The sequence below is a fragment of the Mustela nivalis genome (genome assembly GCF_964662115.1).
Source record: "Mustela nivalis genome assembly, chromosome: 16".
Lineage (NCBI taxonomy): Eukaryota > Metazoa > Chordata > Mammalia > Carnivora > Mustelidae > Mustela > Mustela nivalis.
Genome location: NC_139035.1, coordinates 44,517,225 through 44,539,816, shown reverse-complemented (window position 1 = coordinate 44,539,816; position 22,592 = coordinate 44,517,225). Strand labels below are relative to the sequence as shown.

General features: G+C 49.9%; 1 protein-coding gene across 2 annotated transcripts in view; it reads left to right on the top strand.

Moving 5' to 3' along the window:
• Positions 1-21,712, top strand: part of DSTYK (dual serine/threonine and tyrosine protein kinase) — a 49,031-nt gene extending 27,319 nt beyond the window's left edge. Inside the window, exons 3-14 of one of the 2 annotated variants that reach the window (XR_014304135.1) lie at positions 2,608-3,277; positions 7,086-7,318; positions 7,717-7,800; positions 8,427-8,603; positions 9,625-9,754; positions 11,108-11,264; positions 11,713-11,845; positions 13,291-13,404; positions 14,719-14,833; positions 16,799-16,933; positions 17,295-18,802; positions 20,206-21,712. Coding sequence is in view for 1 of the 2 variants with exons in the window: in XM_082703895.1 (XP_082560021.1) it covers positions 2,608-3,277; positions 7,086-7,318; positions 7,717-7,800; positions 8,427-8,603; positions 9,625-9,754; positions 11,108-11,264; positions 11,713-11,845; positions 13,291-13,404; positions 14,719-14,833; positions 16,799-16,933; positions 17,295-17,482 (2,136 nt within the window). In the remaining variant the exon portion in view is untranslated. Of the gene's footprint in view, positions 1-2,607; positions 3,278-7,085; positions 7,319-7,716; positions 7,801-8,426; positions 8,604-9,624; positions 9,755-11,107; positions 11,265-11,712; positions 11,846-13,290; positions 13,405-14,718; positions 14,834-16,798; positions 16,934-17,294 lie in introns of both variants that reach the window. The other variant, XM_082703895.1, reaches the window with a different exon arrangement.
• The last annotated feature ends 880 nt before the right edge of the window (positions 21,713-22,592 follow it).

Sequence of the window (22,592 nt, the reverse complement as noted above, 5' to 3'; positions counted from 1 at the left end):
TGTAAAGCTTTTCGGGGGATAGGAGATCTCTCTCTCTCTTTCTCTCTCTGTCTCTTTTTCACACACACACAACACAGGACTAGGAACAATGGGCTGGCATTTCTCAGTCCTTTCTTACTTATCTAGGCAAGGAGATCAAAAAGGAAAAGGACCCAGGTTTTTATTTAAAAATTTTTTCATCAAAAATACCTGCCACTCAGTAAGGTAAGGAATGAAAACAGAATTGGAGTCCGGACGGACACAAACAAGTGCATGTTGTTTACATTTCAAATCAAGTATCTTTGCAACATCTGATAAATGCTAGGGACACACACTTGAACAGGTTTGTGTTGAATTCTTTTGTAAGTCTGTAGAATGTGCTAGAATTCTGTGAGGAATGATTTTGAATTTGTGAGTCCCTGAAGCCATCGCACTTGGTGTGCCTGCAGTGGTGGTACAGGTGTGAGTCTCCAGTTCAACCTTTGGTCTGGAATGCCAGACAGAGTAGATGGTGTCTTCTTTTTCTTTTTTCTTTTTATTTGACAGAGACCTAGCGAGTGAGAGAGGGAACACAAGCAGGGGGCGTGGGAGAGGGAGAAGCAGGCTTCCTGCTGAGCAGGGAGCCCGATGCGGAATTCAATCCCAGGACCCTGGGATCATGACCTGAGCTGAAGGCAGATGCTTCAGGACTGAGCCACCCAGGCACCCCAATTTCAAAGATATAGAAGAGCAGCATGTGCAGTGGAAGGAAACATATGCTCTTTAAGTGCCTCAAGATCCTCAGGAAAGAAGTAGAACACAAAGCAAAAACTACTTGCTGTAACAGGACCTGTAGTGGTTTGTTTCTTTTTTCTTTTTTTTTTTTATATTTTATTTATTTATTTGACACAGAGAGAGAGATCACAAGTAGGCAGAGAGGCAGGCGGGGGGGGGGAGCAGGCTCCCCGCTGAGCAGAGAGCCCCATGCGGGGCCTGATCCCAGGACCCTGAGATCATGACCCAAGCCCAAGGCAGAGGCTTAACCCACCGAGCCACCCAGGCGCCCCTAGTGGTTTGTTTCTAAACCAAAGATCATGGGGTGCCTGGGTGGCTCTGTCACTGGGTGATTGTCTTGGGCTCAGGTCATGATCTGAGTCATGGGATCGAGCCCTGCATTGGGCTCCCTGCTCTGTGGGAAGCCTGCTTCTCCCTCTCCCACTCCCCCTGCTTGTGTACCCTCTCTGTCAAATAATAAGTAAAATTGTTAAAATAAAATAAACCAGAGATCATTCTTGAAACTCACTTTAGGATCTTTGGTGTATCATTTGTGATTGGTGGGTTCAATCATACGTAACTGACAAAAAAATGGGCTTGCTTAGACTAGATAGAAGCTAATTTTTTCCCCCCTCACATGGAAGAGGCCTGAAGCGAGGCTGGCATAGTAGCTCTGCCATCATCACGGACCCAGGCCCCCTACTTCTTTTTGCTTCATCATTCTCAGTGCTGACTTCTACCCTTAGGTTTGCCTTAGGACTGTAGGATGACCTTCTTATTCCAGGCAAAAACCCCTTCTAAAGAACTTTCCTGAAATGCCCACACACTTACCAGGCAGCCTTGTCTGTAAAGGCCATTGCCTTCCCAATAATGCAGAGACCAAGTACTGGATATGCAAACCTTGGTCTCTGTCATACCAGGTGACCATGAGAATAAAGATATTACCAAGGCTTACGGGGCTAAGACTTTGGGATACCTGCAAGCTTCAGAATAGGACAATAATATAATAATGTTTGGCAAACCTGGCTTTTAGTTTGCTGCTTGATTGATTCAAAAATATTGAGGGCTATGTGTTAGGCACTGGAATTACCAGTAGTTAACAAAGTAGACATGTTCCCTGCCCTCAGAGGGTTGACAGGCTATTGGGAAAACAGGTTTTATTTATTTTTTATTTGTTTTTAAAGATTTATTTGTTTGTCAGAGAGAGCACATGCACACAAGCAAAGGGGAGAGGTGGGGGGGGCAGACTCCCCACTGAGCATGGAGCCCAATGTGGGAATCGATCCTAGGACCCTGGGATCATGACCTGAGCCAAAAGCAGAAGGTCAACGGACTGACTCACCCAGGTGGGTTTTAAGTGGGACTGTGTACTAGGGAAGACTCACTAAGAACATGACAAGAGTACAGGGAGATCGGAAGGCTGCTTCGTAGTTAGCCTGGGAGTTAGCTGCCTTAGAAAGGTGGGGCTGGGAATATGAACAAAGAGGACAGTGGGAGGAATGTTCCAGGCAGCCTCAATCCCAATCTGATCATGTCCACGTCAGTTCTTTCTCCTTCTATTATTTGTCTTACTCCTTCATCAGAGGGCACCAAGGATTTCCAAACAACAAAGGAAGCTAGAACTAACATCTGAAATGACTAAAGAGACTGCCATCCTTTCTATAGGCTGTTGTCTCTCTCTAGATGAGTGCCTGCCTCTTAGGCTACGCCAGGGAGTGTTGGGAACTCAGGAAGGAGGTGGGCAAGTGACTGGAGCATACTGAAGCCCCATTGCCCCATCATAGATATGGATTTTGGTCTGAGCGTGGGACTTCGGGGAGGCGAGGATTGGTTCTGACCCCGAGGTGCTGATATGACCCGCCCTTCCCCTTCCAGGACGTGGACATCGTGGTTGCACCATGCCAAGGCCTCCGGCCCGCAGTAGATGTTCTGGGTGACTTGGTGAACGATTTCTTGCCTGTGATAACCTATGCACTCCACAAGGATGAACTGTCTGAGAGGGACGAGCAAGAGCTTCAGGAAATCCGGAAGTATTTCTCCTTTCCCGTATTCTTTTTCAAAGTGCCGAAGCTGGGCTCGGAAATCATTGCCTCGCCTACCAGAAGACTAGAGAATGAAAGGTCAGCCCTCCATCACCAGCTTGTGGACCTGGGCTATCTGAGCAGCAGTCACTGGAACTGTGGGACCTCCGGCCAAGACACTAAAGCTCAGAGCATGTTGGTGGAGCAAAGTGAGAAACTGAGGCACTTGAGCACATTTTCTCAGCAGGTGCTACAGACCCGCCTGGTGGACACGGCCAAGGCCCTGAACCGGGTGCACTGCCACTGCCTCGACATCTTTATCAACCAGGCCTTTGACATGCAGCGGGACCTGCAGATCACTCCCAAACGTCTAGAATACACTCGGAAAAAGGAAAATGAGTTGTACGAGTCGTTGATGAATATTGCCAACCGGAAGCAGGAGGAAATGAAGGACATGATTGTTGAGACGCTTAACGCCATGAAGGAGGAACTTCTGGAGGATGCTGCCAACATGGAATTTAAAGGTAGGTCCTAGCTGGAGAGCTTGGCTGGGCTGCTGGGACCACAGGATTCCTTAACCCTTTTCTAGCTGGAAATTGAGTCCCATGAATTCCGAGGGCCAAAGGAAACTCAGGAGAACCTCATCTATCCAACTGTCATTAGTAGGAGCCCTCCTTAAATCACTTAGCCAGACAGGCCGCTCTCCCGGGAGTGGTAGTCCGACTTCTGGTAAGTTCTTCCTAATAGCGCTCTTTAATCTCTAGTTTCTATCTGTATCCTCTTGACCTGTTGGAGCTGGAAAAGAGCTGCCAGAAGAACAGTCTCTAAGTCATGCTTTCACCTTGGCTTTGACCTTGGGCATGGCCTGTGCTTCCTTACTGGTTCTTTTTGATGTGTGTTGCGGTCTCATTTTCTTTCCAGGCTGTTCTGAAACCCAGCTCAGGAGTGTTTCCCAGTGTGTTTTCAGCTTTTCTGGAAATCCCTTCTTCATGAATGGCTAATAACAAAATTGACCCAACATGGTTCATCAGGCCTTTTGGGGCTGAGGTTTTTGGTGCAGCTGACTTTGTGTACTGACTGCTCCGTAACCCGCCCTGCGGGCACATTAGCCCTCCCACCTGTGAATTATGGTGCTGTGGTGTGCAGGTTACCCTGGAGGTGCTCAATCACGGCGGTACAGCCAAATCTCCTGGGCACTTTTTGAAAATAGAGATGTTTGAGATCACCCCAGAGCACTCCAGACCAGTTAATCCAAATTTCTGTCGTGGAACCTCGCATCAGGTTTTTGGTTTTTTCCCAGTCCCTCTGTGGATTCTGTGTACTGGCATCTTCTTGAGGAGAGAACTGAGGCTTAGGCAGCTTAAGTCATTTGCACAAGGTCACAGCTACAGAAGAGTAAAGGCGGAGTTTGGATCTGACTGAGTCCTAAGCCCGTACCCTGCATTTCCGTGCTTCACTGCCTCCGAATCCATCCCGCTTCCTGCTACCGCCATCTTCCTGGTAGCCGGCTTCGGGGCCGCAGCACGGTCTCCAGATCTTTGCTCTCCCTTGTCCCCGCATCTGGGCAGTGGCCAAGCCCTGATGCATCTTCTTCCGTGTTCCGTATCTGCCTTAGCTTTTCTGTTCCCTCCTTTGCAGTCCACCTGAACTACTGTTTCCTGTTGCTCTCCGGCACATTTCTCTCCTCTCTCCAGTCCAGCTGTGTTGGCTCCCTGTTCTGCGGACTAAGTTCTGACTCCTCAGCCTGGTGTTAGGGATCTTGCAGAGCCCAGCCCTGGCCAACTCTCCCCGGCCTGTTTCCCACCAGGCACATTTCACCTGCTCTCAGCTGTTTGCTGTCCTGCAGCCCTTCCTTTACTTTTCCATGGCCCCCACCCTGCCCTAAACCCAAAAAGCCTTCTGTTTGTGAATTTCCAAATCCTATCTACCCTTCAGAGCCTCTTCTAAATAGCATTTTTCATGAAGTCTTTTCTTTTCTTTTTTTGAAGATTTTATTTATTTATTTGACAAGCAGAGATCACAAGCAGGCAAAGAGGCAGGCAAAGAGTGAGGGAAGCAGGCTCCCTGCTGAGCAGAGGGCCCGATATGGGGATTGATCCCGGGACCCCAGGATCATGACCTCAGCTGAAGGCAGAGGCTTTAACCCACTGAGCCACCCAGGTGCCCCAGTCTTTAATTTTCTTAGCTAATAGTGATCGCATCCGTCTGAACTCTCATCACATTTCATGCATACCTGAAATTTCTGGTGTATTTCATTTTCTTTTATTACAGTTATTTATGTCCTACTGACTGTTTTCTCCAGTCCTAGAGAACGGCATCCTGTTTATCATCCTGTCCCTTACAGCAGTTCACACAGAGTTGTGTGCGTGCACTACCTCCTGGGAGTTGAGTGGAGTATGGCTGTGTCACACTCACTGAGTATGGCTGTGTCACACTCACAGAGGAGACAGGCCACTTTCGCAAGCATAGGAAGCCTTCTCATAGGTGTTTCTGAAGATGAGCAAAGGTGGTTCAGGACTTGCAGTGGAGATCTCGGAAAGCTTCTGACTGAGGACGCTGGGCATCAGCGCTAGTACTGTAGCACGCGGGGCAGAACAGTTGGGCAGACCAGGAGATGTTTGCCTGTTGGTCATGTGCCGGGGATACCGTGTGTGGTGTCTGGGATGCAGTGGTCAGTTCAACAGACACGGGGGAGCGGGACACAAGTAGACCAGCTGTCCGGTTCTGTTAACCACCTGGCCGATTTGGGAAGCCACTTTCCGAGTTAGCTGTGTGTTAGACAGGAATTACATGTCTGCTTCTTAACCTCGTTTGGAGCTCTTCCTGGGGATCCCTGAGGCAATGATGGGTAGATTTAGAAGAGAGCCACCACATAGCCTCAGGAGCCCAATTTCTGGTCCTGGTTTATGTTTTAAAAGGTAATGTGGAGCATCTGGGTGGTTTAGTCAGTTAGGTGTCTGACTTCGGCTCAGGTCGTGACCTCGGGGTCCTGGGATTGGGCTCCATGGCAAGCTCCCTGCTTGGCGGGGTGTCTCCTTGTCCCTCTCCCTCTGCCCCTCCTACTGCTTGTGTGCTCGGTCTCTCTGTCAAATAAATAAAACCTTAAGAAATAGCAAAATAGAGGTAATGCATGCATGCAGGCTATATTACATACATACTTCAGAAAATACTTTTTTTTTAAAGATAATACCTACATGCATAGTACTTCACTCAGAGATACAAAGATACTGTCCTCCAGCCGCCCAGGTCTCCTCCATATGTTCTTCTGCCCCTTGCTTTTGCACTGAATTCATATCTTAGAGATCTTTCCATAAAGGTACATTTGGATTTGTCTTCTTCTAATAGATGTGGCTGATTTTATTTAACTATAATTCTACTGATGAACATTTAGACTCATTCTTTTTTGTTTTTTGCTATTACAGATTCCTCTGCATTATTATTTACATGCATATCTTTGAGGCTTGTCAAGGTATATTTCTAGAAAAACAATTCCTAGAAGCAGAATAGGTAGGTCAAAGGGTATGTAGATATTTTTGTTGGTTGGTTGGTTAGTTTAAAATTTTGATAGGTTAGAAAAAAATTTTTTTGATATATATAAGATTTCTTCCAAAGAGGCGGCACCAATTCTAATTCCCACAGTAGACATGAGAGTACCTTTTTAGGAGTGGAGGTTTTGTGGGTAACTTGTCTTTAGTTCTGTCCTCTGACTTGCAGAACAGATTTCTAATTCTGGGAGGTAGTAGCAGGCTGGTGACAACATTCCAGTTTTGCTTTTTATTCAGTAATTGATTAGCATCGAATCCCCAACTACTGGATTTTTCTGGGAGTTCTGCAGTGTGAAATGGTACAAAGATCCAAGGCAGTCTGTGAGCTTGGGTTTCAGACGCGAGCTGTTGTCCTTCCTCTACTGTCCCCTTCCCTTCTGTCCTCTCTTCGAGGCTGTTTCCTGACATATAAAATGACCAGTAATACCCACCTGACAAAGTTTTCATGAGGATTAAATTCGATTGCGTATGTAAAATACTTATTATGGTGCCTTTCAAATAATCTGCACTCAATAAATACTTCTCCTGTCCTATAAAATGTGACAGAAAGCGACAGAATCAGGAGGTTTGTTCTAGATGCGGTTGTTCCTTCTCAGTAATGCCCTCAGTAGTCATGGGTCCCGTGGCCCCGTGTCACACTGAGGGTCAGAGCTTGTCTGCCAGCCATGTGTTTGAGAGCCTTGGTGGCTATCATGGTGGCTCCTTGGCTTTGATGAGGAGAGGCCTTTCTTCTGAGTACCCTCCCCTTTCCCTCACGGCCAGCTGGCTTCTGTCTCTGCCTCCATAGATGTCATCGTCCCCGAAAATGGAGAGGCGGTGGGCACCCGAGAAATCAAATGCTGCATCCGGCAGATCCAGGAGCTCATCATCTCCCGGCTCAATCAGGCGGTGGCCAACAAGCTGATCAGCTCGGTGGACTACCTGCGCGAGAGCTTCGTCGGGACCCTGGAACGCTGTCTGCAGAGCCTGGAGAAGTCCCAGGATGTCTCAGTTCACATCACCAGTAATTATCTCAAACAGGTACTCTAAGACCCGGTAACCACCACATCACAGAGGGCACAGGAGACAGAGCCTGCCCGCAAGCCCAGCCTCGAGCTAGCCAAGAACGTCCCGGGCACCCTTTGACCCATCCAGTTTGAATCTTACCCTGTTTTCCCGTCGCATGACCCCTGCCCGTCGAGGTGCTTGCGCACTGCAAAATCACGGTTGAGGCATGAGCTGGTTGGTGAAGATGGAAGTAAAGGGGCCCAGAGAGTCGCACAATAGGTGATCGACCCGTGTAGCCTGCACGTTTATGGAAGGACATATTTGGGAACCTTGCAACGGGACTCTGTGCTTTAAGTAAATAGTATTTACCACGTTTTTTTAATCAGCCACTGTGCTCAGGCATACTGATTTCCTTCGTGGCTCTCTTTCAGATCTTAAATGCCGCCTATCACGTTGAAGTTACATTTCACTCTGGGTCGTCGGTCACAAGGATGCTGTGGGAGCAAATCAAACAGGTGGAGTCCACTGGAGGAGCGTTTCCCGCCCTCGTTGGCTCAGATGAACCTTATTCCCTCCAATAGCGACTGATGTCTAGAAAGTTCTCCTGGGGTAGGGCGGCCATTTTTCTGGGTTTGTGTGCCCAGGAGAGTTCTGGTTTATGCCTATTCTGAAATAACTAGGAACAGTGCCCCTTGAACGCTTAAAGTGGTGCATTAAAATGAAGTTTTGTGCAGCCGTAAAGCTCTCCTCCACTCACTTCCTCATATTCCTTTCTCCCAGCCTAAATGTTTTCTTAGAACCAGGCTTGGTTGCCACGGGCCGTTTGTGTGGTTTCTTTTCCGGAATTTGATGGTGCTCTTTCTCCATCCCGAGTTCAGAAAGGGAGCTCTCAGCACCCCGGGTGCTGCGTGGACACCGTGAGGGCCTGTGAGCATGTGGACTAGGCTTGGTGTTCTTTGATGCTTTCCCTTGCTCTGAGCCCTGACTCTCGTGTCAGTGGGACTGGAGAGGAGTCTTGGCCTTCATGGGGCTCCTTTCTTCATGGCCTGCTCCTAGGCTGGCCATCCCCCAGGGGAGGGGCGTGGGTTCTTTCTGGCGGCTGCAGGCTCCCTTGAGTCTTCTCACTGACCTCGTCCTGCAGATCATCCAGCGCCTCACGTGGGTGAGCCCGCCTGCCATCACGCTGGAGTGGAAGAGGAAGGTGGCCCAGGAAGCCATCGAGAGCCTCAGTGCCTCCAAGCTGGCCAAGAGCATCTGCAGCCAGTTCCGGACCCGGCTCAACAGTTCTCACGAGGCTTTTGCAGCCTCCTTGCGGCAGGTGGGCGTGCGGGAAGAGGGAGAAGAACCTACTGTCGGGGAGTATTTTGCCCGCTGCTGCCCATGGAATTTTTATAGAATCATCAGTGTATTTTCTTCCTAGCGAAACAGTAATATTGTGTCATGAAAAGTGTCATCAGTACGTTTTTCATGTGGAGGTTTTCCTAACTCCAGGGAACGTGGAGGGAACTTGGTTCATTTCTCCTCATTTCACTGAGTGAGGAATGAAAATCAAGTGGTAGGAATTTTTTTTTTTAAGATTTTTATTTATTTGACAGACAGAGATCACAAGTAGGCAGAGAGGCAGGCAGAGAGAGAGGGGGAGGCAGGCTCCCTGCTGAGCAGAGAGCCTGATGTGGGGCTCGATCCCAGGACCCTGGGATCATGACCTGAGCTGAAGGCAGAGGCTTTAACATACCACCTAGGCGCCTCAGATAGGAATTTTATGTAAGTTGCCTAGTATTTTAGGAATGAGTCAGAGAAAGGAGGACTTTGTAACTTTTATGCTGGTTCACAGTTATGTGACATCTGCTTGTCCCCTTGGAGTGGATGTGTGTGCTCTTGTGTACCTGTGTATGTGTGTATGCACGTGTGTATGTAGGGGGCGTTGTAGAGATGGGGGTACGCATCCAGGAGGAACAGGTATTACCTACTGAGAGCCCACTGTGTACCAGTCACATTACAGAGGTCTTGTATAACTCTTACAGTTGCCCTTTATTTATTTTTTTTTTTAAAGATTTTATTTATTTATTTGAAAGACGGAGATCACAAGTAGGCAGAGAGGCAGGCAGAGAGAGAGAGAGAGGGAAGCAGGCTTCCTGCGGAGCAGGGAGCCCGATGCGGGGCTCGATCCCAGGACCCTGAGATCATGACCCGAGCCAAAGGCAGCAGCCCAAACCACTGAGCCACCCAGGCGCCCCTTACAGTTGCCCTTTAGAAGCTGTTATTACCCCATACAGCAGGTGAGGAAACCAAGCTGGGGACTTGACAAGTCACATGACTTTTTCCTGCTTCCCTCCCAGCTAGAAGCTGGCCATTCAGGACGGTTGGAAAAAACAGAAGATCTGTGGTTGAAGGTTCGGAAGGATCACGCCCCACGCCTGGCCCGCCTTTCTCTGGAAAGCCGTTCTTTACAGGACGTCTTGCTGCATCGTGAGTCCCTATTTTTTTTCCTTGTAGGAAAGTAAATGGGAAGAAGGTTCTAGTTGTATGACATTCTCATGTTCTATCTCAGATAATCCCAATGTCTAAAGCTGCTTCCTTGCAAGGCTGCCTTAGCACCCTGTGATGTATTTTTGAATTCCTGATGTCTGTTTGGTCCTGCTATTCATACAGTTTAGACAACAAGACTTAAGTTTATTTAAATAGGACCAGTTAGGAGCACCTGGGTGGCTCAGTGGGTTGGGCTTCTGCTTTCAGCTCAGATCATGATCCCAGGGTCCTGGGATCGAGCTCTGCATCGGGCTTTCAGCTCAGCAGGGAGCCTGCTTCCCCCTTTCTCTTTGCCTGCCTCACTGCCTACTTGTGATCTCTGTCTGTCAAATAAACAAAATCTTTAAAAATCGGACCAGTTAGGTTACTCTGTTTTTTTTTTTTTTAAGATTTTATTTATTTATTTGACAGAGAGAAATCACAAGTAGACAGAGAGGCAGGCAGAGAGAGAGAGAGGGAAGCAGGCTCCCTCCCAACGCGGGACTCGATCCCAGGACCCTGAGATCACGACCCGAGCCGAAGGCAGCGGCTTAACCCACTGAGCCACCCAGGCGCCCCGTTAGGTTACTTTCTACTAGTTTCCAGTAGCATCAGAATTTCTCCCCCAGCATAATTACAACTTCTTCCTCCTAGATCCATGTCTAAGAATTTTTTTTTTTAAAGGTTTTACTTAGGGGCACCTGGGTGGCTCAGTGGATTAAGCCTCTGCCCTCGGCTCAAGTCCTGGTCTCAGGGCCCTGGGATCGAGCCCCACATGGGGCTCTCTGCTCAGCAGGAAGCCTGCTTCCCCCTGCCTCCGCCCCGCCACCTGCCTCTGCCTCCTCATGATCTCTCTCTGTCAAATAAATAAATAAAATCTTAAAAAAAAAAAATAATAAAGGTTTTATTTATTTGAGAGAGAGAGTGAGTGAGCATGAGCAGGGCACAGGGGCCAAGGGAGAAGCAGACTCCCAGCTAAGCAGGGAGCCTGATGGAGGGCTAGATCCCAGGACCCCAACATCGTGATCTGATCCAAAAGCAGATGCTTAACTGACTGAGCCACCCAGACTCCCTAAGAATCTTTTTTTTTTAAATCAGGATATTTAATATATTATTTTCATAAGCAGTCTTCCAGATTTTACTTTTAAGTAATCTGTATACCCAGTGTGGGGCTTGAACCCACAACCCTGAGCTCAAGAGTCACATGCTCCACCGACCTAGCCAGCCAGGTGCCCCGCACGTCTAACAGTCTTAGGGAGGTTGCCCAGCAAGCTCTCCTTCCTCCTGCCTTATCTCTGTCTTCTTACTTAATAGGTAAACCTAAACTGGGACAGGAGCTAGGCCGGGGCCAGTATGGTGTGGTGTACCTGTGTGACAACTGGGGAGGGCACTTCCCTTGTGCCCTCAAGTCGGTCGTCCCTCCGGACGAGAAGCACTGGAATGACCTGGCTTTGGAGTTTCACTACATGAGGTAGGTTCTCCTGTCACTTGTCTCAGTGGGAGAAGACCTAGGGAATAAGCCAGAAGCCCAGGACGAACTTTGTGCCGAGACTTACAGCACGCTGTGTATCTCTATTCCCGGGTCCCCAGACGTCGTAGCCAGTGTCTCCGTGTCGGGCCCACAAATGTGCTTGCTCTCTTGCAGGCCTTCATGGCCTCTGCCCTCTCCCCACCATATCAGTTTCTCAGACTTGGCCTTCCCTTTGACTTCTCAGTCCTTAAGTCCTGTTAGTGTTCAGATTCCTTAATTCTAATTCCTTGTTAGGGGGCCATTCTCTTGACCCTCCCTCTGCACTGAGGGCCATGAGCTCTGGCCCTGGACTACGTGTGGTCTCAAGGGGACTCCTGGCCACGGGACGGCACGCTGTGCAGGGTCAGAGCCGGAGCGTGGCAGTCCTAGACTCTGTCGTTCCCACCAGGTCTCTGCCGAAGCACGAGCGCTTGGTGGATCTGCACGGCTCGGTCATCGACTACAGCTACGGTGGGGGCTCCAGCATCGCCGTGCTGCTCATCATGGAGCGGCTGCACCGGGACCTCTACACTGGGCTGAAGGTGAGGCAGGGTCGGGGGTGGGGGTTGAGGCGGGGTGCAGGGCTGAACCGCAGCCAGCAGCCAGATCCGCGGGGTCCTCCCTGGCCGGTCTTCCTTTCTTGTTTATCCAGACCTTCTAGCTTTCACAAGACGTTTTTGGGAAATAATCAAGTTTTATTGCCCTTGTTTCCAAAAAACCTTAAAAGTTTCTCAGAATCGATTTTTTGGCCTAGTTTATATCCAGAATACTGCCAATGCACCGCTGTTTGCCTCTTGTGGTAGGGGTAAAATCTAGACGACTCAGAAGCACAGAAAAGCATCTTATAACTTTGCTGTTCTTCCTCTTTTTTTGCTCTCAATGGATACAGCTAGTGTTTGTTGTTGAGTCAACAAATATTTATTCGTGACTACTTTGTGCGAGATTTTGTGCGATGCACCGTAAGGGCATATCAAGAAGTGTAATTGTCGGGGCACCTGGTTGGCTTAGTTAGGGGAGCATGTGACTTGGTCTCAGGGTCATGAGTTCAAGCCCCATGTTGGGCATAGAAGGTGTAATTGTCAGAAGCTTTTTTTTTTTTTTTTTTTTTTTAATTATTTTCGATCCCAGGACCCTGAGATCATGAGCTGAGCCGAAGGCAGCGGCCCAACCCACTGAGCCACCCAGGCGCCCCTGTCAGAAGCTTTTAAGAGACTTACAGTCGGTGAATATTTCGTGAAGATTTGGTGTTTGAGTGTGATAAATCCACCTTGATGGGTACAGTTTGGGCAGGTAGAAGGAAGAGGCTGAGCTTCTGGATGGGTGATGTAACGTTCTCTGGAGTTCAAGAGGCCCTAAATTGGATGCATGGTAAAAGTAACTTTGATACTTGAGTCTGTGAAGCCAAACCTGGGCTAAGCAGGCCTACAGTCCAGTAGAAGGCATTCTGCCCGAGAGGCTTAGAAATCCTTTTTTTAAAAATTTTTAATATTTTTATTTTTTAAAATTTTTAACTTTTTAAAAATAATCTGTACAACATGGGGCTTGAACTCACAACCCTGAGATCAAGAGTCACATGTTCTGCCAACTGAGCCAGTCAGGTGTCCAGAGACCTAGAACTCCTTTGAGCCTCAAGGGCAGTCCCAGAATCTGTTCAAGCCTTGGAAATGAGCTCAGGCCTCCAGTTGTGGCCTGCGCCGCTTGTAGTCAGTCCCCCGCGGGGTCATCCGGCCGCCTGCGTGCCGCCTCCGGGAGGTGTTATCTGGCCTCACACCTTGTCCTTCCTTGCTTTCCCTTGGCTTCCTTGCCCTAACTGCTTTCTTCTTCTCTTCTTCCTGCCTGCTTCTCTGTCCTTGTCCTCAGTGTGCCCGGTGCAGGCTGCCTTGCAGTGGCCCGCAGAAGGAGCTCTCAGTGGGTTTAAGCATGCGGGATGGAGCTGGACAGAGGAGTTGTCTTGTTAGTGACGAGTGAGCTTTTTTGTCCCCCCAAGGCTGGGCTGACGCTGGAGACGCGTCTGCAGATAGCGCTCGATGTGGTGGAAGGGGTCCGCTTCCTGCACAGCCAGGGACTCGTGCACCGTGATATCAAGCTCAAAAATGTCCTGGTAAGTAGAGCTGTTTCCCCGAGATTGTGCCCTGTCTCTGTGGCTTGAGTGGCCTTTGGGGGGTCCACCTCCATGTGAGCGGGATTGCGGGACACGCCTGCCAGGATCGCTGTGGAGTTGACAGTGGACGGGTTGATGGCAGCCTGGATGCAAGGCTTGGGGAGTGCCAGGCTGCCTCCTAGGCTGAGCTTCTCTTGCTTAAAAGTTTTTCCTCCCAATCCTGTTGGACACATGTGAGCGTACAGAACAGCGCGGTCCGAAGGAGCCTGCACATCATTCATCCGGACTCATGCTGTCCTCTGGGTTCGTCTCTCTCTGTTCTTCACTCCCTCTCTCTCACACACATACACGTACTTTTTTACTCAACTGTAGGAAATAAGTTGCCGATAGCACAGGACTCCTCAATACTTGAGCTTGTATCTCCTAGAAATTGACATCAATACGGCACTGTTAGTTAATGAGCGGTTCATAATACTTCCCAGTTGCTCAGATGCAGTGCATTTGCTTGTTTGATTCCAGGCTCACTCCAGGGATCAGACGGGGCACTTTGTTGTCCTGTTTTCCTGTCCTCCTTTAATTTGGAATCGTCCTTTTGTGATGTTGCTGTGTTTGAGGACTCCAGGTCTGGTGGTGGTTTAGGGTTTGGTCAGAGGTGCTGGCTGAGGGCTGAGCTGGGTAAATGCACCTTCAAGGGGAAGGTGGTCACGAGCCCACCAGGTCTCGTATCTCAGTTCGGAAGAGTCTTCTGACCTGTTCCTCTTGAAACCGTATTGGATATTGTTAAGGATATCCGGCAACACTTAATGATACAGAACGATGACAGCAGTGCGGGGAATGGGAGAGATTGCCCTAAAATCATGGGCTGAAACCGGAGAGGCCTACCAGTAGTCAACTGGGACACAGCTTTATCCTCTTGGATCTTCAGGAAAGGAAACTGTGGGGAATTCACGCAACTCTCCTCAGCTGACCAGAGGACCTCGGCCTTCTTCCTTAGTGACTTTCTGCCCTGGGGTCTGGAGGTCAGAGGAGAATCATCAGGAACTGAAATACTTTCTTCGGTGTCTTTCATTTACTCATTCTTCTAAGACTTACTGAGCTTCTGAGATGGGCGAGGTACACACAGATGAAAAAGACAGCCCCTTCCATCAGGTTGCTGACAGTCTGGGGTGAAGACAGGAGTGGGAATGAATCTGGAGACAGGGCGCTTGGCTAAGTGCTGCTTGGAGGTGGACACCTGCTTCTGAGCATGTGCTCGCAGCTGGTGCCGTGGGCAGGGTCCAGTGCAGGCTGACTCTTGCCCTGCTTCGTTGGCAGCTGGACAAGCAGAACCGTGCAAAGATCACTGACTTAGGATTCTGCAAGCCGGAGGCCATGATGTCAGGCAGCATTGTGGGGACACCGATCCATATGGCCCCTGAACTTTTCACAGGTGAGCTGCGGGCCAGGGAGTGGGCTTCATCTGGGCTCTGAACTGTAACCCTGACAGCTACCCCCTGGGCTCAGTAGTACCCACAAGTACTCCTGGCAGGTCTGCTGCCGGCAAGGGAGAAGGAGGGGAGGGAGACCGGAGGCAGGGAGGGAGAGAAGGGAAGAGGTAGAGTGGGAAGAAGGAAGAACGCACACAGGAGGTCCCAGGTCTCCTGGTGGCTGTGTCTCCAGCTCTTTGCGCCATAATTGCCATAGTCAGCCAGTTGGTTGACCCTAAGGTACTGACAGAGTGACCGGTACCTCAGGAGTTGGCCCTGATCGTTGAGGAACTTGCAGATGACAGAGATGTATGTGGAGAGGTAAGATTGTTAGGAAGCAGCAGAGGACAGCATGTGGGGAATCCTAGAAGGGGTGCCCCCTGACATGATGTTGGTTCTCAGACAAGCGACAAAGGAAGGTTGAAATGTTTGATAGTTTTACGGTAGAAGTGAGATGTTGCCTAGAGCTTGAGTCAGGTCTGGAAGAATCAGTCTGTGGGAAGGGAACTTGTGGGAAGTATGTTCTTTGGGCTGGGCAGCACAAGTATGCTTTTTCATATATTTTGTTCCATTTAACCCTCGCGGTGCTTCTGTGGTGATGGTGATGCGTTTGGTGCCCATGTCACAGGTGATGTCGAGTCCGGATGGGTGAGCTCAGAAAGCCACCCCAAAACACTGAGCTAGAATTGATGGAGCTGGGATTGGAATCTAGGTTTTTCTGGCTTTAAAATTTCACCCTACATCACGAAGCAGAGAACATTCTGGAGGCTGGGGAAAGGGAAATAGGGAAATTGCAGAACAGAAAGAAGTGTAACAGGAAGAGATCTGGATGGGGAGTGACAGCAGATGAGGCTGGAGATGAAATGCTGGAGCTTGAATGTGCAGAGGAGTGAAGGCTCGGTGTGGGGCAGTGAGGATCTTGAGCTTGTGCACAGGTGTGAGTGAAAATGCGACTGCAGAAGGCTAGCTGAGCAGGAGGAGGTGGAGGGGGTTCGAGGGGCCAGAGTGAAGGCGAGCAGAGCTGTGGGGCTGGTGTCCAGGAGGAGGCTGCTCGGGGCACGGAAACCAAACAAGCGCGCCCGGTGCCAGGGCTGCTCAGGGGAGCAGCGGAGCAGCGGGCAAGACTTGGGGATCAGCAGCAGAGAAGGACTGGACGAGGCTGAGGGCTCAGGCCTGGGGGACGGGAGATGGTTGTGGCATTGCCGAGGCAGATGTGAAGGTCACGGCAGGCCCCTCATCAGCGTGCGTTCGAACCTGCGATCTGCACGGCCTCTCTTGTTAGCCTCACGCACGGGTCTGCCCCTGAGCTTCACAGAGTTGGGCTTGTCAGGGTCAGGGTCAGCTGGACCCACAGCAGAGCCAAGCACATGCCCATCATTTTTCTTTCTCTAGATTTACTTCCCAAAGAAGTTCTTTTCGCATGCTTTCGTTTTATTTTGGCTCCTTCATATTTCATTTCCCTGGATTGTTTCTCCGATTGTTGCGGACAGAAGACTCTAAAATACATTCTTCCTGTCACCTGCTGCCCTAAAACATAAAGGACTTCCTGCTGTCCATTGAATCCAGACTTTTCTGTCTGACTTTTAAAGACCGTTAGATTCTGGTTTCACTCTACCCACCCACATGGTTCCCAGCCTTCCTTCCCTAATCCGACCTTTTAGGTTGAAACTTCTTGGCTGTTCCATCAGAATCAAAGGCTTGTCCTCCTCCTTTGTCAGGCTCTAGCTTCAGCCCTCCTGGTATCTGCCTTCCCAGGACTGTGGTTTTGGGTATAAAAAGATTGGCGTCCCGCCTATCAGGGTTGTTAGGGAGGCAGTGGATGTTAAAAGGTTTAGAAAAAAAGGTATGGGCACCTGTGCAGACCCCATGAGCGGGGATGCAGCCGCTCTCTGTCCCGGGCTCACGGCTGTCACTCCTTCTCACTGTAGGGAAGTACGATAACTCTGTCGATGTCTACGCCTTTGGCATTCTCTTCTGGTATATCTGCTCGGGCTCTGTCAAGCTCCCTGAAGCATTTGAGAGGTGTGCCAGCAAAGACCATCTCTGGAACAATGTGCGGAGAGGTAAGCGCCACAAGCCCTACCTTGTTCTGACCACTACCAAGCCTCCCCGCCCACCACCGACCACCTCTGAGAGCAGTGGGACCACAGACCATCACGGAATCCAGGAGAGACACTGAAGTCAGGCCTTGGCTTTTAGGCAGTGTGGTACTGAACTGTTTCCAGAAGGCTTTTTTCTGGAATGTTCCCAGTTCTTCAGCTTCCTATGCCAGTGCATTCCAGTTTGTTGTCAGTGTTACTACTGGGTTCTGAAGCCAGAGCTCCTGAGCCCCGCTTGGGCGATCGGTCTGCGAGCTGGTTGGGCCTCATTGTGGCACGGGCCTTCTCCCTGACCGTGGCCTTGTTTCCATGTGCCTTTCCCCAGGGGCCCGACCAGAGCGTCTGCCCGTGTTTGACGAGGAGTGCTGGCAGCTGATGGAGGCCTGCTGGGACGGGGACCCCTCTCAGAGGCCTCTCTTGGGCATCGTCCAACCTATGCTCCAGGGTATCATGGACCGGCTGTGCAAGTCGAGTTCTGAGCGGCCAAGCAGGGGACTCGACGATTCTACTTGAAAGCAAAGAACTTTCTCCTCTACTCTCTATGTCTTTCCTTCCCCTCACCTTTCGGCCATGGGAAGAATGTGGCATTTATTCAGAGAGTAAATGATGCTTGCTGGGCAGCTTGAGACCTTCCCAGGCAGAGAGGCCTCCCAGACCGTGAACAGCTGCTGAGTGCTGGGGCACGTGCAGCTTGCTGATGCCCCAAGCCATGCTCTCGGCAGAAGACTGTCTAGGACACGTAAACGCCGAAGGATACAACGTTCCAGCCTCAGAACTGAAAAGGAGGCAAAAGTACCAACTGTCTGTTCCCTGTATGTTGCTAAGACAGGCAGGGCACTGCAGTGGCAATAGTATTCAAAGCTATAATTTTCATAATTTTGGCTCCGGCTAGGAATAGTTTGGTTCTGTCCAGTCATCAGGACCCTTAGAAAATTTGAACTTCCTACTGGGATTGTGAGAACATAGGAGCTAAACTGTAACTTATGGCTCCCTGCAACCAGATCTCAGGTTGCCACAGCCAGAGGCCTCCACAAGGGAGCTAGAAACAGAGCTGTCTGTTCCTCACAGTGCCGGCGTGTTTACATTTATAGGACTGAATAGCCCTGACTTTGGGGTGGGTGTCATGGTCACATCACCAAGAGACCACAGAAAAAAAAAATGTTGGGCACACATTTGTGTACACACACACACACACACACACACACACACATATGTGATTAGATTTTGAGTTACTGCTAATCCCAGGACAGAATCTTTTCTTCTTCCCTTTGATCTTTTTTTCTCCCTCTTTTTGGTCTCAAGATGGGGAAAACTCCAGTGAACTTGGTATCTGGGCATGATTGAGCAGAACTGACAGGTGGGGAGTAACTGGGGAGACCCGAGACGTGGGTGGTGATCTGGAGGCCGTGGGTTTCCCTGCAAGCCCATTGGAAGGATACCAGGAGAATCAAAAATTCCCATTTTTGTGTTTGAATCTAACACACTGATGTTTTTAAACTCCTCCATGAGCTTTTTAACCGAGATTTCTTTTGCAAACCTGTCCCTTCTTTTTACTTTGACTATAACGTAAGAGGGGAAGCACCAGATGAAAAGAACGTTTTTGTAGCTGTGTGTGCCCCTTGCCTCCGTGTGCTCGCGTCTGGGACGGTTCCCCTCCCCTGCGGCTGGGAGCTGTGCTGGCTTCCAGGAAGCCAGATTTTCGGAGCGTGTGTTGGGAAGTGTGCTTAAGAAGAGAAAATTCTGAAGGGGAGCAATTTACACGTTGATGCATCTCAGACCTTGACTTTTAAAGCCTCGCTCCACCGAGATGGTCCATTCGATTTAGAACACCAGGTGGGTGAAAGAAGACAGCGGAGGGAGGTGAGGAACCTCCATCCATCTGCTGATCTCCGGGCACCGCGCTCTCTCCCCTGTGCCTGGCCCCCAAGGCTGTGAACCAGGTCCCTGAGTACGTGTGTAAGGAAATGGCATTTGCTGCTAGAAGCCTGTCGGGTCGTTTCTGAGAGAATGGCCATCTCTTAAACATTAAGAGTGTAAATGGCATCTACCAGAAAGTTTTACTATAACTCTTCAAGTTCAGTTTTCACTCTTTGGCTCTGCTGGGCTCTGAGTGTGATGCTCTTGAGCGTAGGAAGCTCCAAGCACTCGGGTTCGGTCAGAAACTCCGTATAGTGCTAAGAACCTTTTTACTTGCAACGGCGAAGTGCCGACCCACTGTCTTTGGGGTCTGTAGCTCGAGCCTTGTTCTGGTGGAATGTCCAGTAGACCTGTTAGAATTAACACCCATTTATAGCTTTACTTCTTCAAGTCACTCTGTTCTTGTCTGCATTAACTCGTCTGTCCTCCTGGGGACGATGATGGGGCTTCCAGGAAGCCAGATTTTCAAGTTTAAAAAGGAGAGGTGCGTAGCGTCTCCCTGCCGAAAGAGCAGTCTAAGTGTTTTGTATGACATTTCGGGAAAGGTCTTCTCTCGTTTCCTTTCCCAGAATCCTCCTTTACTCCAGCTCAAATCAGGAGCCTGTGCTTTCCTTGGGGAAGCCGCATTCCTAACATTCTTCCAAAGTCTTAGTTCCTACTCCCCATTCATGCAGGGGCTGGTGCTGGGGCAGGTGGGGGGGGGGGGGCTTCTTCTACCCAGTGTCCCTTTTCAGTTTGTCCCCTCCCTGCAGCTTAGTCTGCTCTCAGACACTGGTCTCCTAGCAGATTCCCGCATTTTTTGCCTGAGTGAGGAGGGTGGACGGGAGGGACCAATGCTAAGTAAGACAGTAACTGTGTTAACAATTCAATACAAAAAAAGTATTTTGAGAAAAAATGTAAGATAGTCCTGAAGATCTCCAGGCCAGCCAAAGTCCACATAGAGATATTAGGAGGTTGTTATTTGAACACTCAGCAGGCTGAGTGCAGGAATACAGACCTATAACACATGCATACTTTGCTTTTGTTTTATAACGTCAGCGGATTTGGGATTCTTTGTCCCTTGGCACCCATTATTGTTAAAGTGATGGAATGCCATGAAATGTACTGTACTGTATATTACTTGGGAAGACACTAGGTATTCAAAGGAGTCTGGGGGCGCTTGGGCTGTAGCGGGCTCAAGAATACCAAAGTCCTCAAGATTTTAGCCCCCAGCCTTGGTTGCATGTGCTCCCAAGGGGTGAGGTGAGATGGGGACTGGGGGCAGGGGAAGCGTGGGGCGGCTCACCCTCACTGTGTTCTGTTCTCATCGACTTCACTAGGACAATTTACCCCAGCCCGAAAATGATCACCTGGCCTTTTTCAGCATGCTTGAAGTCCGGTCACTTAACGTCATTTCAGAACTGAGTGAGGGACCTTCTTGCAGAGCAATCAAGAGGTGGCAGAGCCCAGGGCCCCTGCGCGGCCTACACTGTGCCTGGCGAGCGAGGTCAGTCTGGCAGGAGTTGGGGAATGCTCATTTGGCTGAGGTTTTCCACAGGCGTGACCTAGTTCCTTGATCCTCTGTAGAGAGTGGCTCGTTGATTGAGCAAGGCTTCTCCTCCTCTAGGAAGGAGGGCTGTGCTGGTTTTTCCCAGACCAAAGAGAATCACTTGTGACTCCAATTTCAAGGGGACAGAGCCTAGGAAGCAGCTTCTCCTAATTTTTAACACTAAAACTCAAGGAAACAGTGAAGGAAAAGACATATTACTGGCACGGATGGAAATAGGGAACAGTAGAACCCGCCCCCAGCACCTGTCAGCTCTCCAGTGCATTCTGACGCATCTTTGTTGAGCTGCCAAAGTGGGGGTTGGAAGTTGTTTCCTAACGAGAGAAGGGGTTTGGGGTGGCAGGCTCCAGAGTGATAACTGCACTGAACGACACTTTATTTTTTTGGCTTATTATTTAGCACTGAAAAGCCAAGAGGGGTCGGTGATTACGGTAGCACTTGGAGGGCAGAGGTCCCCTGTGGCCTTGCTTTGGAGAGAAGGCATGCTTGGTGTTCCATCTGGCTAATCAGGGAATCCCCGAAGTCCGTACAGCTGCGGAGTGGGATAAAGGGCCCTCGAGTCCTTCGCCAAAAGAGTAGTTGCTTTCTTTGAGTTTTCAAAGCTTGACTTCTGGATTTGCTGGATCAAATAACCCACTTTTTCTTTAAAAGAAAAAAAAAAGTGGATTTACCCTTCTAAATATGGGGGGAGCAGTTAGGGCTAGTGCTGTGTAAAAGTGGGTGAGGAGGGGGTAACCTTCAGAAACTTGTACTGCGAACTCCTTTGGGGGTTGCAAGGAGCACTACTGTTCTTAAAAGGGTTTTATTTTTAACTTCATCTGCTTTGTTAACATCCAGTCCAGTTGAGATGCCCGCGGAGACTATGTGAAGACCTGGCGTGGGGGGAGGCCACCCGACTCAGAGGGTTGGGAAGGAAATCAGTCTGGACAGCTTGTTGTCTTTTATTCTTATGTAATATTTGTGTTTGTTTCAGAGGACTAATGTCTATTACAGTGTTAATAAAAGTGTAACATACTAAGTGTGTAGAATAAAAGTGCAATAACAAGAGGAAGTTACCTTGGCACAAACCTCAGTCCTTCACTCTCCCTTCCTGTGCTGTCTCTTGGCATAATATGGCAAACAAGACCATATTGTGTTTTTTAAGAGACATGAATCTGGGTTAAATCTTCATGTAGTGTCGTTTTGGATGGTCGGGTTTGGTTTTATAGAGTGTCCTGTCTCCTTGTGGGGATACACAGATGCCACATGTGCTGTAGAATAAAGGTCACATTAACATTTGACATTTACCTGTCTTTGGCTTTGTTGCCCTTCCCTCCCTGGGTCAGAAGGACGCCCCCTTTCATCCCATTTCCACGGGGGACCTCTGCAGTCAGAGGCCTTTCCGCTGGCCTTGGAGGGTGCTGGGGCCTCTTACTCCCCACTCCCCACACGCTGTTCTGGGTCTCTGGGTGCCGGGCATTATGACTCTGAGAGCATGGGGTAGGAGATGGGAGGGGGCAGTAGGGTGATAGCAGTGTCTTTTGAGAGCCTTTCTGGGATTCCCACCCTGTTCTCCAGCTTGTCTTCAGCGGGGGCTTGCAGCACTGGGAGTTCCTGCACGAACCGAGCCGGGCTACCCCCTGTGTCGCAGAGAGAATCTGGGGATGGAATCTATATACTGGCCCAGCTGCATTTTCTGTCTGGACTCATCCGCTGTTCGGATCCACCCACTCGGCCTTGCCTGCTGGGTGCCAGCAGGCCCCTCGCAGGAGAGGGCCACCACCCGTTGCTTCTCGTCTCCGTGGAAGGTCAGCAGGCAGCTCGCAGAGCTCTGCCGCAGACTGTGTGCGGTTACGGGATCCTGCGGTTACCAGGGTTTGTTTGGAGTTCCCGGATCTTGCTCCTGGGGCGGCCTCACTATTTTGCTACCCTTGCATGCTCTGATTGCAAGCGCCCGTCCGGCCAGAAGGGGGCAGCACACCTCAGCCCGCTGGTGTGTTTGTGCCGGAATCTGGTTGGGGGGGGGGGGGAGGTGGAACCGCTGCTGTGGAACCCGAGCGGTTCCCAGCCCGCCCCTCCATAAGCCTCTCCCCTGGGAGAAACTTTCCACAGGCTCTGGGTACCCTTTGCAGCTAAATGCAGCCCATCTTGGATGCACTTTCTCTCTGTTCTCCTCAGGTA